The 14,382-nt window shown below is 37.0% G+C and overlaps 1 protein-coding gene across 2 annotated transcripts in view; it reads left to right on the forward strand.

The window, feature by feature from the left end:
• The window catches only part of Utrn (utrophin), a 538,848-nt gene that overhangs the window by 265,842 nt on the left and 258,624 nt on the right, over positions 1 to 14,382 (forward strand). For both annotated transcript variants that reach the window (XM_055627734.1, XM_055627735.1), the window contains exons 50-51: positions 1,267 to 1,421; positions 13,843 to 14,032. In XM_055627734.1, coding sequence (XP_055483709.1) covers positions 1,267 to 1,421; positions 13,843 to 14,032 — 345 coding nt within the window. The remainder of the gene's footprint in view (positions 1 to 1,266; positions 1,422 to 13,842; positions 14,033 to 14,382) is intronic.

The following is a 14,382-nucleotide window of genomic DNA, read 5'->3' on the forward strand; positions in this document are numbered from 1 at the left end:
GTGGTTCTCAACCTTCCTAATGTTGTGACACTTTAATACAGTTTTTTATGTTATAGTGACCCCCAACCATAAAATTATTTTGAACTATAACTTTGCTGTTGTTATGAACCATAATGTAAATATCTGGTATGCAGGATACCTGATATTCAACCTCTGTGAAAGGGTCATTTGGCCCCTGAAAAGGTAGAGACCCACAGGTTGAGAACCATTATTTTAAGCAATACAGCCTACAGGATATTTAACGTGTAATGGAAGATGTACACAGCTTACTGTGCAAACACTGTGTCATTAAACTAAGGGACATGTGTGGAGGGGAAGGGTTTGGGAACAGTCTTTCATAAGTACTGTGAACCGATTCTCGGCTACTCTAATGAACAAAGCATATGTTTCATCTGAAACCTTAAGATGGACTTTTTTTTCACAATTGCTACAAAAACATTACACATATAAATGATATTGGCTGTCATTTGGATTTCATGAAAATATCTTGATTGAGAGATTTTCCAGGGTTTAGGACTTTTGAAAGGGCTGGTGCCTGTGTTACATTGAGTGTCTGTGTAGACATTTGGGCAAATACTGAACAAATCTTGATCCATTCAGGCTATTACCTTTGCAGACAGAGTGATCCAGAGGTAAAGGGCAGAGGATTTCCACCATAGTAATCTTTGATGTGTCTCCAAGCACATATAGAAGAACTCAGCTTTTTCCAGTATGATTCGTGTTCTCTGAGAATAAGGTGTACAGCACAAAGAGTGTAGAAGAACTCAGCTTTTTCCAGTATGATTCGTGTTCTCTGAGAATAAGGTGTACAGCGCAAAGAATGAAGAAGTCAAATGTTTTGAGGAAGTTTGATTCCTTAGTAGGTAGTACTTTCCTCTCACCCCCCATGCACCTGATTTCTCAGGCATTTTCATTGTTAAAGATTAATTTTTATTAGTATTTTCAAGTATGTGTGTATGTGCTGGGGAGGGTAGGCATTTGGGCATGAGTGCAGGTGGCTGTGGAGTCACAGTGCCCACTTCCCGAAACTGCCTGTCTCCAGACTACCATGGTGGAAATGTTTTTTTTTGTTTTTTGTTTTTTTTTTTTCTATTTCTAGAATTATTTTGGTTCAATTATTTTTCTCTTAAAATTGAGATTTTGTCCTTTTACTTTCTTCTGTGGTTTCTCTGTCTAACATGTACTAAAAATTTCCAGGAATATTAGGGCTGGGTAATACTAGTCACTGAGTGAGCAGTTCTAACAGTGCCTCAACTTATACCTTAGCTTTTACTTCAAGAACTGGGTTCTGGCGATGGTGTCATCATGGTGTTTGATAACATCCTACAGAAACTTTTGGAAGAATACAGTAGTGATGACACAAGGAATGTGAAAGAAACCACCGAGTACTTGAAAACATCATGGAACAATCTCAAACAAAGGTAACTTTAAAGCCTTGGGAGGACCATGCACATTGCCTACTTGAGAATTCAATTTCCCTGGCTTTCCTGTAGAAACAACCTAAGCAGGCAAATACTAGAAGTATATTTTATTATCTTTTCTACTTTTAAACTGTGATGGACAACGTTCACATTACTGTACTTTGTAGAGAGTGTATATCTATATCTTCTGGAAATTTTGCAATGCATTTTTTTTTCTTTAGAATAACCTTGCTTCTATTTTCTTTTAATGTTTTCTTATTTTCTTGTGCCTCTTTGTATTATTTAGAATACATTTTGTAGTTCTCTGGTATAGAACACAGATAGTTGTACTACTTGAGGGTAACATGAGTAGTAATTATTACTGTAATTGTATGTGATATTTGGCTGGGATATACTCAAATGAGGACCAGACACTATGGTTCTCCCACCTGACCACTGAAATAATCTATTTGCAGAGTTTTGGTTAATTTATTATCTTTTCTTTTTATCAGTGTCTTGTCAATATGTCTGGAAAAGCCTGAAACGGCACATGTGTTTATAAGACAGGGTTTTTGCTCACTTAAGTTTGTAGGGTTTGAGAAATTATCGCAGTGGTTAGCATTTTTTTTTTTTTTCAGATTGCATGTTTCTGTTTATCATCAGTTAAAAAGTATTTATTTTTTACATCATATTGGCAGTGCCTGTATATAAGTGAAATTATGGCTTCCTAAACATGTTTTTCTATGCTAAATGAAATTTCCTAAAGGTAATTTTGATATCAAAACACGTTTATTTTGTAGCGGTTAAAATTGGTATCAGAACATTTTGTGATACAATAATTTAGAAAATTTAATGATAACATAACATGAAAGAATTTTTGTCTCTAGATTTGTCTTAAATTGTGTGCGCATGCGTGTGCACACGTGTTTGTGTGTGTGTGCACACGTGTGTATGTGTGTTCGTGTGTGCACGTGTGCATGTGTTGCCTTGGGTGTCACCGCACTGGTTGGGGTCAGAGCCTAACTTGTCAGAGGCAGTTCTCTTTGCCTACCACTTGGGCTCTTGAGGTCTAACTGGGTGTCTGGCTTGAGGGAATGCACCTCGGTGCGCGACGCCCCCTGTTGGATCTTTAGATGTCATTGGTAGAGTGTGTAGCATGGTTCTGAAAACTCCTTGGAGAAGATTATGGAGAGAGACATGAGTGTGTGTGTGTGTGTGTGTGTGTTAGATGTATACTCAGGTTCCAGATGGGTAGCCTAACTAATACACAACTTTGCCAATTTACAGGAGAAGGACTGTAATCTTGGTATTTTTAGCAGTGTAATGTTCTGATATCATGACACACAGTTTGGATAGAGCTTGTAACTAAGGGAGGAAGGTAAATTAAGAATGCCAATGAGAAGGATAGCCTTCAAAACTGTTTTATTAATTTGCAGAAATTCCATGAGTAAGAAATGTGTGCATAAAGAAGGGAGAGGGAAGGTGGGATTAGAAGGGGAGGAGGAAGGGGTTTATGGAGGGATACAATGTGAATAAAGTATAATTAATAAAAGTTAAAAAAATGAAATGTGACTTTGTTTCAACTTTGTAAACAGTTGCAAAAGAATTGACCACTCACGTTGAAATGTGCCATCTACTTTGTTTGTCACCACTGAGCCTTTTCTTGCCTTTACTTTGTAAATACCTTAAGACAGCTCATAGCAGCAGTTAAATTAGATGGAAGAGGCAATTAAAAATGAATTATATGCCAAGGTGGTCTTTAATTTATCAAAGTTAAGATGGCCACAGGGCCCCAGTTTTGTTATAGTTTCAAAGACTTGCTTTACTTATTCTCTGTCTCTATTGTTTTAGAAATAAATCATATTAATATTTAGACGAGATTTAAATAATATTGTTATTTATACAGTTGGGAAAATACAACAAGACCATGCCTCAGAAACTCCTTCCTGAGTGACAGCTAGGGCTTCTATATTGAAATTATGTGTGTTTCAAATCTTTAATTATTCTATATATATGTCATTCCTCACTTTCTTAAGCAAGTTGTGAGATTATATTAACCTTTTGTGTTTATGACATTGGTGTCATAAAGACAGACTGAGAAGTTTCATAACTACTTTAGACTAGTATTTCTCGACTTTTAAATTATCTTCCACATGAAGCTTTTAGACTTTCCTGCCCCTCCAACCAAAATTTAAATTAATTAATTAATTAATTGGGTGGGGTAGAGTCTTCCTAAGGTAGCTTGAACTTGCAGTGTAGCTCAGACTGGGATCAAACTTGCAATCTTCCTGCGTCAGCTGTGAATCCCTCTTAATAATGGAGTACAAACACTGTGTGTCTGTTTACGTCCTGTGCACTCACGCTTTAGAGGTAGACAGGAAATGGAGTTTCTTTACCTCCCCTCTGGGGTACATCCATTCAGCATCTCCCTCGAGAACATATGGATAGCCCAACACTGTCAAGCTCAGAGATGTTAACTGGCGTGTTCAAAGTCCCACTGCACATAAGTGTGAGAGCTGGTAATACTCACCCTGCTCTGAGTTTTGAAGCATGGATGGCAAACTTAATGAGCTGCTGGTGTCCCGTGAGTGCCTGCTGTGGTTTTAGTGTGTGGATCTGAATGGCTTCTCATTGTCTCTCACTGTGGTAAGCACTTCACACAGCTCTTGTTTGATTCTCCCAACAGTCTTAAGAGACAGGAAGCATCTTGGTCAGCACTGCATTGATAGTAAATGGGAGCACAGAGATGGCAGAGTCCCCCAGGGTCACACAGCTCATCAGGCATAGCTGGGATTAGAATTCTGGGCCTTTCGCCTACACAGCCAGGCGCTTTAACAAGACTTTAACTTTACTTCCTTTAACAAGACTTTACTTTTTCTTCTTTGTTATCAGAATGTCAGGTGCTGAATGCTTGCTCTGTGCATTTGCTTCTCAGATCTGTCAGTGATTCTATTTACTGGTTCTTATCTGCACTATGTATGGAGAACAGATGAGATTAAAGATATGGGAGCTTCCGTGAATAATATAGCAACCTTGAGCACAGGACCATTGTAGTGTTCTGATGCCCCCCCCCCCCCCCGGCCTTTATCATCACTTCCTCTTATTCCACAGCTGAATTCTGATTATATGTCACTGTCAGAGTTCTTAGAGGTGGGGGGGTAGCATACTTGCATATGCAGTAACGTTAGTGGCTGTTAGCTTTCAGTGGTGATGTTTGGTATGAATTGAAACTGACCACTCACATTTAAAGGGCCTGATTCCCTTATCTATAATGTCAAAATCCCAAACATCCTGATGACAGAAAGCTGTCCTTTGATGTCCTTTATTACAGTCTTTGTGCAACTCGTGTGAATGGCTTCCGCCTAACAGCACATAAGTATGAGTATGTTTGATTCCTTTTCCAAGCCTCCCTAAAGATAATATAGATACATTCATCTTCAAATGTGCAAAAGTTTTTAGTTCTTTGCTTTGCATTTTTAATGCAAGTTAACTAATTATTTGTTATAAATTTAGATAGTCAAAATGTGTTTATACAGGATGAATATCCCTCATCTGAATTGCTTGGGACTAGAAAGCACTTGGACTCAGAGATATTAATTGACACATAGTCACAGATATAGGAGATAATGCTCAAATCTAAACCTGAAATTTATTGTCTTAAACATGACTTGTGTGTTGGGGATATAGCTTGTGTGAGGCCTTGTACAATCCCAGCACTATTATCAGTTAACCAATAAACATTTATATGTACCTTATACATATAACCAGAAGGTAATTTATAGAACATGTTAAGTAGTTTTTAAAAATGAAACAGAATTTTTTACTGTGGAATCATGTTGGTACTCCTCATTTTTTTTTCAAGATTTCAGAATATTTTAGGTGTTTGGGTTAGGAATATAGCAATTTCTGGAATGTGGATGCCTGATTTGGGCCTGAATAGTTATTCCTATATTTTCACTCTTTTTGTGGATAAAACAACATTTTATGTGCATACATATGTATGTATATATATATAAATAGAATTATCAGTGCTGAAGTTTATAAAGAAAATCAGATATGATAACTGTAAGCTATAGTTTCTCAAGAGTCACTAATTAACTATAGACTTTCTCCTTGTCCTTATCCCCACAAATGCCTATTTAAAGGCATTTCCAGATGGTAAAGTCAGAGAAGAAAGCCTGAGGTGAACCTGAGCAAGTTATTTCGTCCCACTTGGTCTCACTTTCTAAAATGGAGGCCATGTCTGCTGTGCAGGACTACTGTGAGATCAAAAGTCTCATACCAACACTCTTGGCACCTGATTTGTGTTTCACAGAAGGTCAACCAGCTTGTCATCATGCTGCCATGTTTTCCTTCTAAGCCATCATACTTTGCAGAATTTTGTGTGGCTGATATGTAGAAAGTGGAGTCTGTAGCTGCTTGTTTGTCATTCTGAATGGTTTCTACTGATCCTAATGATAAAGTTGGATTATCTGCTTTAATGAATGCATTAGAGATCCACTCAATCTTTATTAGTAGGTGAAACTTCTTAAAATATCCAATTATCTTAGTTAGCGGAATGATCATACTTGCTTAATTAATGTTTTATTCAAGTGTCTTGTGCTAAAGTAAAAGTTTAACCATCCTGGGAAGAAGAGACTATAAAACTTTAAAGACTATTTGATTGGAAGTCATTCATACAGTTCAAACTGATGAGTAAAATAACTTTATTTTCTTTTATTATAATATTGTCTTCTTCATTGATACTCATGGACTAGATATAGCTTATACGGCCTGATAGTAGCTCTGTGTACACTGAAGATTGAGCCTGTGGGCTGGGCATATAGTTCAATTGGTAGAGGGCTTATTTAGTGTGCATGAAGTCCTGGGTTCAATTCTCAAGTGCTGCATAAACTGGGCATGTCAACCTCACCTGTAATCCTAGCACTTACCAAATATAGGCAGAGGGGTCAGGAATTCAAGAATAGCTTCCTTAATGCAGAGGGTTTGAGGCAGCCTCAAACATATGAGACTCTGAAGTAAAAAGATTGAATTTGTTAGATCCTGGACTGTGGTTGCTTTCCCAGCATGCTGTGTTGTATATCTCAAAGCTTCTGGTTCATTTTCCTTTCTCTGTAGTGCTTGCTTATTGTCTCCAGAGATTAAATAAAAAGCATGCATTTTCCTTTAGCATGGATCATTCTTCAGTTTGGTCAATACCTTTTAGGAGTTGTCAATGAAAGATACCATATTGGGATTACCTCTGACGCCTACCCTTTGGCCAAGCTCAACCACTGAGCTCACAAAATGAGCAACTGTCATTCTCAATCGGTGATTGTAGGTGCAAAGTGCGGGTAGCCTTTTCATCCTCTCATTCACTATTGGGAGATTCAGCGATTTGGGTCAGTTCAACTTGTTTTATCCTTTTGGAAGATAATTTCTTTCCCTGATAGTGACTTCTAGTTTTCAGTCTGTTTCTTTTGTTTAAGTCACTACCATTGAGAGAATATAAAAATTATGCTCTTCTATATTTTTTCTGTTCTGTTACTTAATGTTGCATCTATCATTTTTCTGCCCTTAATGAAACACAGCCATCATGACACACATGTATGCTGAGAATGCTCCTGTGTTCACTTTGTATCAGGCTCCTACATGCAGCCATTTTTTTTTCTCAGTTCTGTATCAAATAAACTAAGAGATAATGGGCACAGTCTTTGTCTTTTCCTTAATTAAAAAAAATTTTATTGGTGACTTCATCATTTATTTAAAGAATTTTTCATTAGTTAATGATTTATTTAAAGAATTGTTCATTAACCTTCAGCTGGCCAGCTCCTGCATGAGAGTCTTTAAGAATCAACCTTAAGCACACTTGTGCTTGCCTCCAGAGAACTTACTTTCTGTTAAGGGAAACAATATAATGGAAGAAACTGGGAGGGAGAGAACGTAATTATAGGAGGACATTTGAGAGCTGTAAAAGAAGTCAGCAGTACAATGTGAGTGTGGGATTCAGAAAACTTGGGTAAACGCTAGAAAGCAAAAATCGGAGGTGATACTATAGCTACTTCTGGGGTTAAGAAAAAAGAGCCACTTGAAGAATCTTCCAGAATAAACAGTAGTGTGAAAATTATGGAGCTGTAAAGAGCACATTGGCCTGAGATGTGAGGGGAGAGGGAGACAGAAGCCAGGTATGAACTGTGTAAATCATAGGAGTTTTGATGACTTGAGTACAATGGGACACTGTGGAGTGATAGGTGTGGGAGCGACACTGTTTGTATCGATTAAAATTTGATCTTTGTAGATCTTACCGTGAGAGTACTTCACTGGGATAAAAGAATAATTATGAAGAGCAGAAAGAAAGTGCTTTCTGGCTGTAGTTTAGAGATGGAGACAATGTTGGTCATTGTGACCCAGACATTGATACCGTAGGCGCCAGATGTACGTTGATGAGTTAGCTAGCTATGTGGCTTCATGCAGTGGGGTTAATAAAAGATTATGAAAGATAATGATCATGAAGTGGGAGACACTGTAGGTTTGGGGAGAAAAACAATCTGGAGGCAAGAAAGTGCCACAATTTGTAGAAACAATTTTAGAGAAATTTGCTATGGGGAGTGGCAGGGCTAGAGAGGGATTGAAGGCATGGTACTTTCAAGCTCAAGGATTCCAGTTCAGTGATGGCCAGATGAGGTCTTGACCTGAGGAGAAAGAGGTACAATGGAGCTGGTTGTTTGTGCAGTAGGAGCTCTGGGGCTTGGTGCAAGATGCCTTTGGGAGGTAGACTGATGCATATTGGGAAAGGTATGGGATTGTATAATATTGGTTGATTAATGAAGAACAAATGTGAGTGATCTAGTTTTAATAAATAAGTAAATAAAAAAGATCTGAAGATACAAAGCCTCTTATGGAAATGTCTGAGTGGTATTATTATTATTAATTATTATTGGCAACAGGAGCCCCAGAGGAAGGTAGCTGTTCTGTTGTGTTATGCACAATTATGCATTGTGAGCTGGAGGTGGAGCTCTTTAGGCTTTTAGTGGTTCAGCATTAGTACCTTAGCACATAGTCTCCTTAAGTTCCACAGAAGGAAGTTTTAAATGTCTTAGTAAAGACCCAGTCTCTATGTAGCAAAGACTGATCACCAGAAGACCACAGTTTATTTCAACAATACTCATTGTTTACTTTGGATGCTTTCAGATAAATGTTAATTTTGTTTTCAAGAGAACAGAAATCTTAAGAAACCACTTTACTGTAAGTTTTCTACCTGCCACTCAGATTGGTGCTTCCATTTTCCACTCTGAAAGACATAGATGCATTTAAATCTTATACCAGAGGTCACCTTTTAAAACATTCAAATTAGCAACACACAACTGTGGCTTTCCTAAGAACCATTTTTACATTTTGTAAAAAAGATCTGTATTTGTGAGAATCTACTCTTTGACCAATTATAACTACACACACACTTCATTGAACATATATTACATTTTACAGTTTAAAATACCAAATATTGCCTAACATCTTTAAAATGACATTTTCAAAAGCCTCCTCTGTAGGTGGCCATATTTTATGTTACAAAATGGCTGTTGGCTTATTTTATAGACTATCACAGCGAGTTTTATTACAAATATCATGTGAAAGCTAAGAGTTCATATTTTAGAAAATCCTCATTCCCTTTAATATAAACGATCACAAATCTCTCACCCGTGGATGTCCTTACATCTTCTATGTGAAGCTATTTCTATTTTCTTTGTGTCCTATAGTCAGTTATTTCTTTTGTTTGGAGTATAAAAAAAATATTTCAGCTGAAGTTCTCTTTGTAGACTTCAAATCTTACATGTTTTCAACCTATTCTTTTTATTTTTTATTTTATTTTATTTTTATTTTATTATTTTATAGGTTTACAGATTTAGATTTTAAAAAGTCCCCGCCTTTGTCTTCTAAGCACAAATTTCCTACAGTTAAAACCTTCATTCCAGTCATAATATATCCCTTTCCCAGTACCCACTCATTATTTACTTCTTTCTGGTTGTTTTTGAGACTCAGAAAATCAAGAGTTGGAATGAAGACCTGAGCTTGATCTCCAGAACTATGAGTGTGTGTGTTTTTCTTTCAAATTTTAATGAAAAACTGCAGTCATGGTAGTGTGCACCAGTGAGCCCAGGGCTGTGAGGCAGAGATAGGGAGATTCCTGGGGATTTTCTACCAGCCATTGTAGCCTACATGGAAGGTTTCAGGCCTCTGAGAGACTGTGGAAAAAAAATAGTTGATGGCATCTCATTAATGACATCAGAGTTTGTCCTTTGACTTTTATACACAAATGTGTATTGTGCATGTCCACCCAGATACAGTCTGAGGACCCCGATGGATATGAGATCGGTCGTAAAAGTGGTCATAGGAGCCCCGGGCTCAGCGCCTCCCAACCTCTTTGCTGCCTGCACTCTGCTCATGTTTCCACCAGTAACATACCATGTACAAGTAGAGAACTCTTAACAAAGAGGAATTTGAAGCTAGGACGGGGGCAACAAGAACTCTTCTAGCTGCTTCTGTGAGCTCAGCGATGGATTCTACAGTTTGAAAAGGACCCCTGGAGAGTCTGAAATGGCTCTTTCACTGATCTAGTCCAAGCTCTTTATTTTAAGGATGGAACCAATATATCAAAGATTGTAAATGCTTCACTCTAAGCCATGTCCCCGATAAATGAGAGGAGACAAAAATTAGGCCTTTTTCTTCTGAGGGTAGTATATAAGGGGTGTTAAAGGTTAATTAACCTGCCTGATTTTATATATAATATATATATATATATTATATATATAATATACATACACACACACTGAACCTCTAATTTTAATCTTAGTTTTCTTATGATAAATCATCTTTAATTTCTTGAAAGTGGATAAATTATTTTTATAATATTCAGCATACCACACTAGCTTTGGGTATAATTTTAGAAACAGAAATTTAGAAACTTGGAGGACTAAGTGAGCTACATTCTATTAGAAACTTCATATAAATGATATTACTTTTAGAAATCAGAACATAGAGTGACATATATATATGGACTATGAAATTCTTATTTCCTGGCTCTAGGAACCAGGTCTGTGCATGCAGTAGGCAAACACTCCACTACTGAGTTATATACACATATACATATATCTGTCACTGTAATACATTATAATAACATAAAGCTCATTTAGACTTCTATAAACACAGTCTGAATTTCAATGTTCCTTTTTTATAATTAAAGTTCATTGTTTTTGTGTATTTGAGTTATATACCTGTGTTGTGTACCCATGTACGTTTGTGTGCAAGCCAGAGGAGTGTGTCAAAAGTCTTCCTGTATTGTCTCTGTCTGTTCCCTTGAGACAGGGTCTCTCACTGACCCTTTGCTTCTCCATTTCTTTGTTTATTTTTCTTTATTTTTTATTTTTGTTTTTTTTTCCTTTGTTTCTTTTGTTTTATCCAAATTTAGTTTTTGCCTTATTTTTAAATGCCAACATTTTTGTTTCTGTTGCTAATTCTTCTCACATATTTTTAGTAGCCTGATATTGTAATTTTCAAAAAGTCTGTTATGGTAAGCATTCTGTCACTTCTAATATCTTTATCTTGTAGACATCTCTCCTGCTGCTGTGCTTTCTGAGTCTGCTTACACCAACCATACTGAATATGTCTATTCTTTTTCTCTCACTGTGTAATCTCTTTCTTGGAGCTCATGATTTTGTTTTCCGTTTTTGAGTTATCCCGTTTGAGTATATCCTTTGTAAGTTTTGTCAAGTTAATACAGGGTTACAGAGCAGTTAGAATAAAGACACACTCTCTTCTCTTTGATCCTCTTTCTCATCATCAAAGAGTTCGTTGGTGTTTCCTGGTGTTAGGAGGTTTTGTTTGTTTGTTTGTTTGTTTGTTTTTTTCTTTTTGGAGTCTTTACCCTTCATGCTGTTTATAGTTTGATGTAGTCTTTCTCCAGTGTCCTTAGGGAAAATGGCATTTGGGAACAAATCTCATAAAAATATGGCTAGATGCCATTTTATAAATACTATGATTCTGCAGTATGGACTTCCAGGAATGTGGAAATATGGAAAACAATTTATTATAAAAGTTTAGAATGAAACTAGATCAGAATCTAAGGACCTTTCTAGACTACACATGATTATTTTCTATATAAAGTAGCTCACTGACCTTTTTATAAACCCACAGTGAGGAAACCTAACCTAGAAAGAATAGTCTCAAAGAGATGAGCTCTAAACTTTAAAAGAAGGTTTGATTTTGCTAAATGACGAAGGACACTATAATATGGGTATAAAATTTTTACATGGAAAAAATTTTACATGGTCATACTGTCAATAATATTTTAGAAAAAAATCTGAAACATATTACTTGGACATGAAGAGGATATGAGAGAAAAGTAGAGGATAAAGTTGGGGAAATTGCTGGGAAGTTCTAGAGGTCAGCACATTTGAAGCAGGGCAGTATTTAGTTAGGGTTTCTATTGCTGTGAAGACACCATGATCATGACAACTCTTATAAAGAAAAACATTAAGTTGGGGCTGGCTTACAGTTTCAGAGTTTAATTCATTATCATGGCAGGAAGCATGGTAGTGTGCAGACAGACATGGTTCCTGGGAAGGAGCTAAGATTTCTACATTTTGATCTGCAGGCAGAAGGAGGAAGACCATGTCATGCTGGCCAGATTTGAGTTTATAAGCCCTTAGAGCCTACCCCCAGTGATACATTTCCTCCAACAAGGCCCATCTACTCCAACAAGGCCACACCGCCTATAGTGCCGCTCCCTATGTGCCACATAGGGCACATTAGTCAATGGGAGTCATTTATTTTCCAACTACCATAGGCAGTTTTAGGTTTACTTTCTGAAAAATGTGAGTAGAGGAATTTTATGGAGTAAATGCTGGTATGATTATGTCATCTGAGAATGTCACATTAATGGATTCACTCTAGTCCTTTGTATCTGGCTTCTTTCACTTAGCAGAATGTATTTGAGAGCCTGGCCATGTCACTGGACCTAGTTAGTCTCAGTTTCTGAGTTATATTCCGTTGCTTGCAGGGACTGTACTTTACCCTCCAGTTCCTGTGTGGGTTGTTTGTTGTCTTAGGGGATAAGCCACCTGCTTTCACTCTTTGAGTTTATCTATTTCAGGGATTTCCCAGATGTGGGATCTCATAGTATTTGCCCTTTGGTACTTGGATTCCTTCTCTTAGCATGATATATTTGTGGAACTGCCTATCAGGACTTTTTTTTTCATTCTGTGATTAATGTTCATTTATTACCATATAATATTCCATTGATCAGTTTTTCTTTCATATGATGAGCAGTGGTGTTGTTTCAATATTCTGAATAATGATTTTTTAAACATTTGTGTATGAGACTTTGTATGGACATGCAGTCTCAGTTTTCTTGGGTCTAAATAAATAGGACTGGAATTGTTGGTGCCCATTTTTTAAAATTAAAATTTACTTTATTACATATGTCTGTCTGTGTGCATTTGTGTCTGCCTGCCTGCCTGCCTGCATAGAGGCCAGAATAGCAATTATATCCTGTGGAACTGGAATCACAGGCATTTTTGGACTACCTGGCTTGTTACTTGCTAGGACACAAACTTCCATCCTCATGATTGTACATCAAGCATTCCTACTCACAGATCTATCCACCTTTTCAGCCCAGTACCCATTTAAAGAAATAATTTGTCTGTTTTTCACTATGAAGCTTTGAGGTATATAAAGTTTTTAAATGTTGAATTTACGGGTGTGTATCTTGTCTAATTCAAATAACTTCCAGTGCTCTAGTTTTGATGTAGAACTAATGAAACATTCATAAAACATGTTTGTCCAGTGTCGTCCAAATATTATTAAATATTAAATTAATATTACTAAATATTATTATGTTAATAAATATATTGAATCAAATATTATTTAATCAACATGTATTTACTTGGATTATTAGCGAAGGCCGAAAGTTCTTATTTCCTTGTGGTGTTAGGGATTGGGCTCAGAGTGTTGTGTCACTGAATTGTACATAGTAGCCCTTACATTGTGTTTTAAAATCTCAAATATTTTTTTTTTATTTTCCTTTTTCACATTCAGTGAGTGATATATGAATATTTGTATTACCTTTTGCATTTCTTTTATGGCAGCCCATAGATATTGGCATAAATCTGTAAAAGTACACAAGTTCACGAATATGGTATGTAAAATGCAGGCACAATTATTTTATGGTATGGGTGTGGTTTTGTTAGTATTTCTACGTGTCAGTACTGGTATCTCACAAATCACTAGACACCTTCCTTAAGGATCATTTTAGACCTATAGATGAAAAAAATCACACAGTTACATTTGATGACTTAACAGGTAGAAGTTCCTCTGAGGCTATATGCTAATTTTGTCTTGGTAGGTATGATGGACGATGTCACCCTGTGAATCACAGACCTGTGTCTTCTGCGTTGTTTCTTTCTTTCAGCATCGCTGATAGACAGAGTGCCTTGGAGGCTGAGCTTCGGACAGTGCAGACTTGCCGTAAAGACCTGGAGAACTTTCTCAAATGGCTTCAGGAAGCAGAAACCACAGCGAATGTGCTGGCGGATGCCTCTCAGCGGGAGAATGCTCTTCAGGACAGCGCCCTGGCCAGGCAGCTCAGACAGCAGATGCTGGTAAGTGTGTGGGCAGCCACACGCCGCAGTCTCCTAGTGAGCCCCTTGTGGCCACTTGTACATTGATTCCTGTTCCAAGGTGAGGCTGCCTGCTCATTCAGTTATGGAATCCATGCTCTCCTGTGAATAGCTGATTTCTTGCCTATGACCTACAGAATAGTTTTATAAGTTTTATAATTAATATTAGGGTAAATTTCTGCCTTGTTTTATGAAAGTAATAATTGTGTATTTAGAGGTAGAGACTCAGGGCTGCTTGGTTTTCTGTCATTTAAACCCTTGTACCACTAGTGTTATTGAATACTAAATTATAATGGCATTTCCTTTTCTTATGAGTGGAAAATTCTTATAAA

Source organism: Psammomys obesus, unplaced genomic scaffold (assembly GCF_907164565.1).
Source record: "Psammomys obesus unplaced genomic scaffold, mPsaObe1.curated_primary_1811, whole genome shotgun sequence".
In the NCBI taxonomy this organism is placed as follows: Eukaryota; Metazoa; Chordata; class Mammalia; order Rodentia; family Muridae; genus Psammomys; species Psammomys obesus.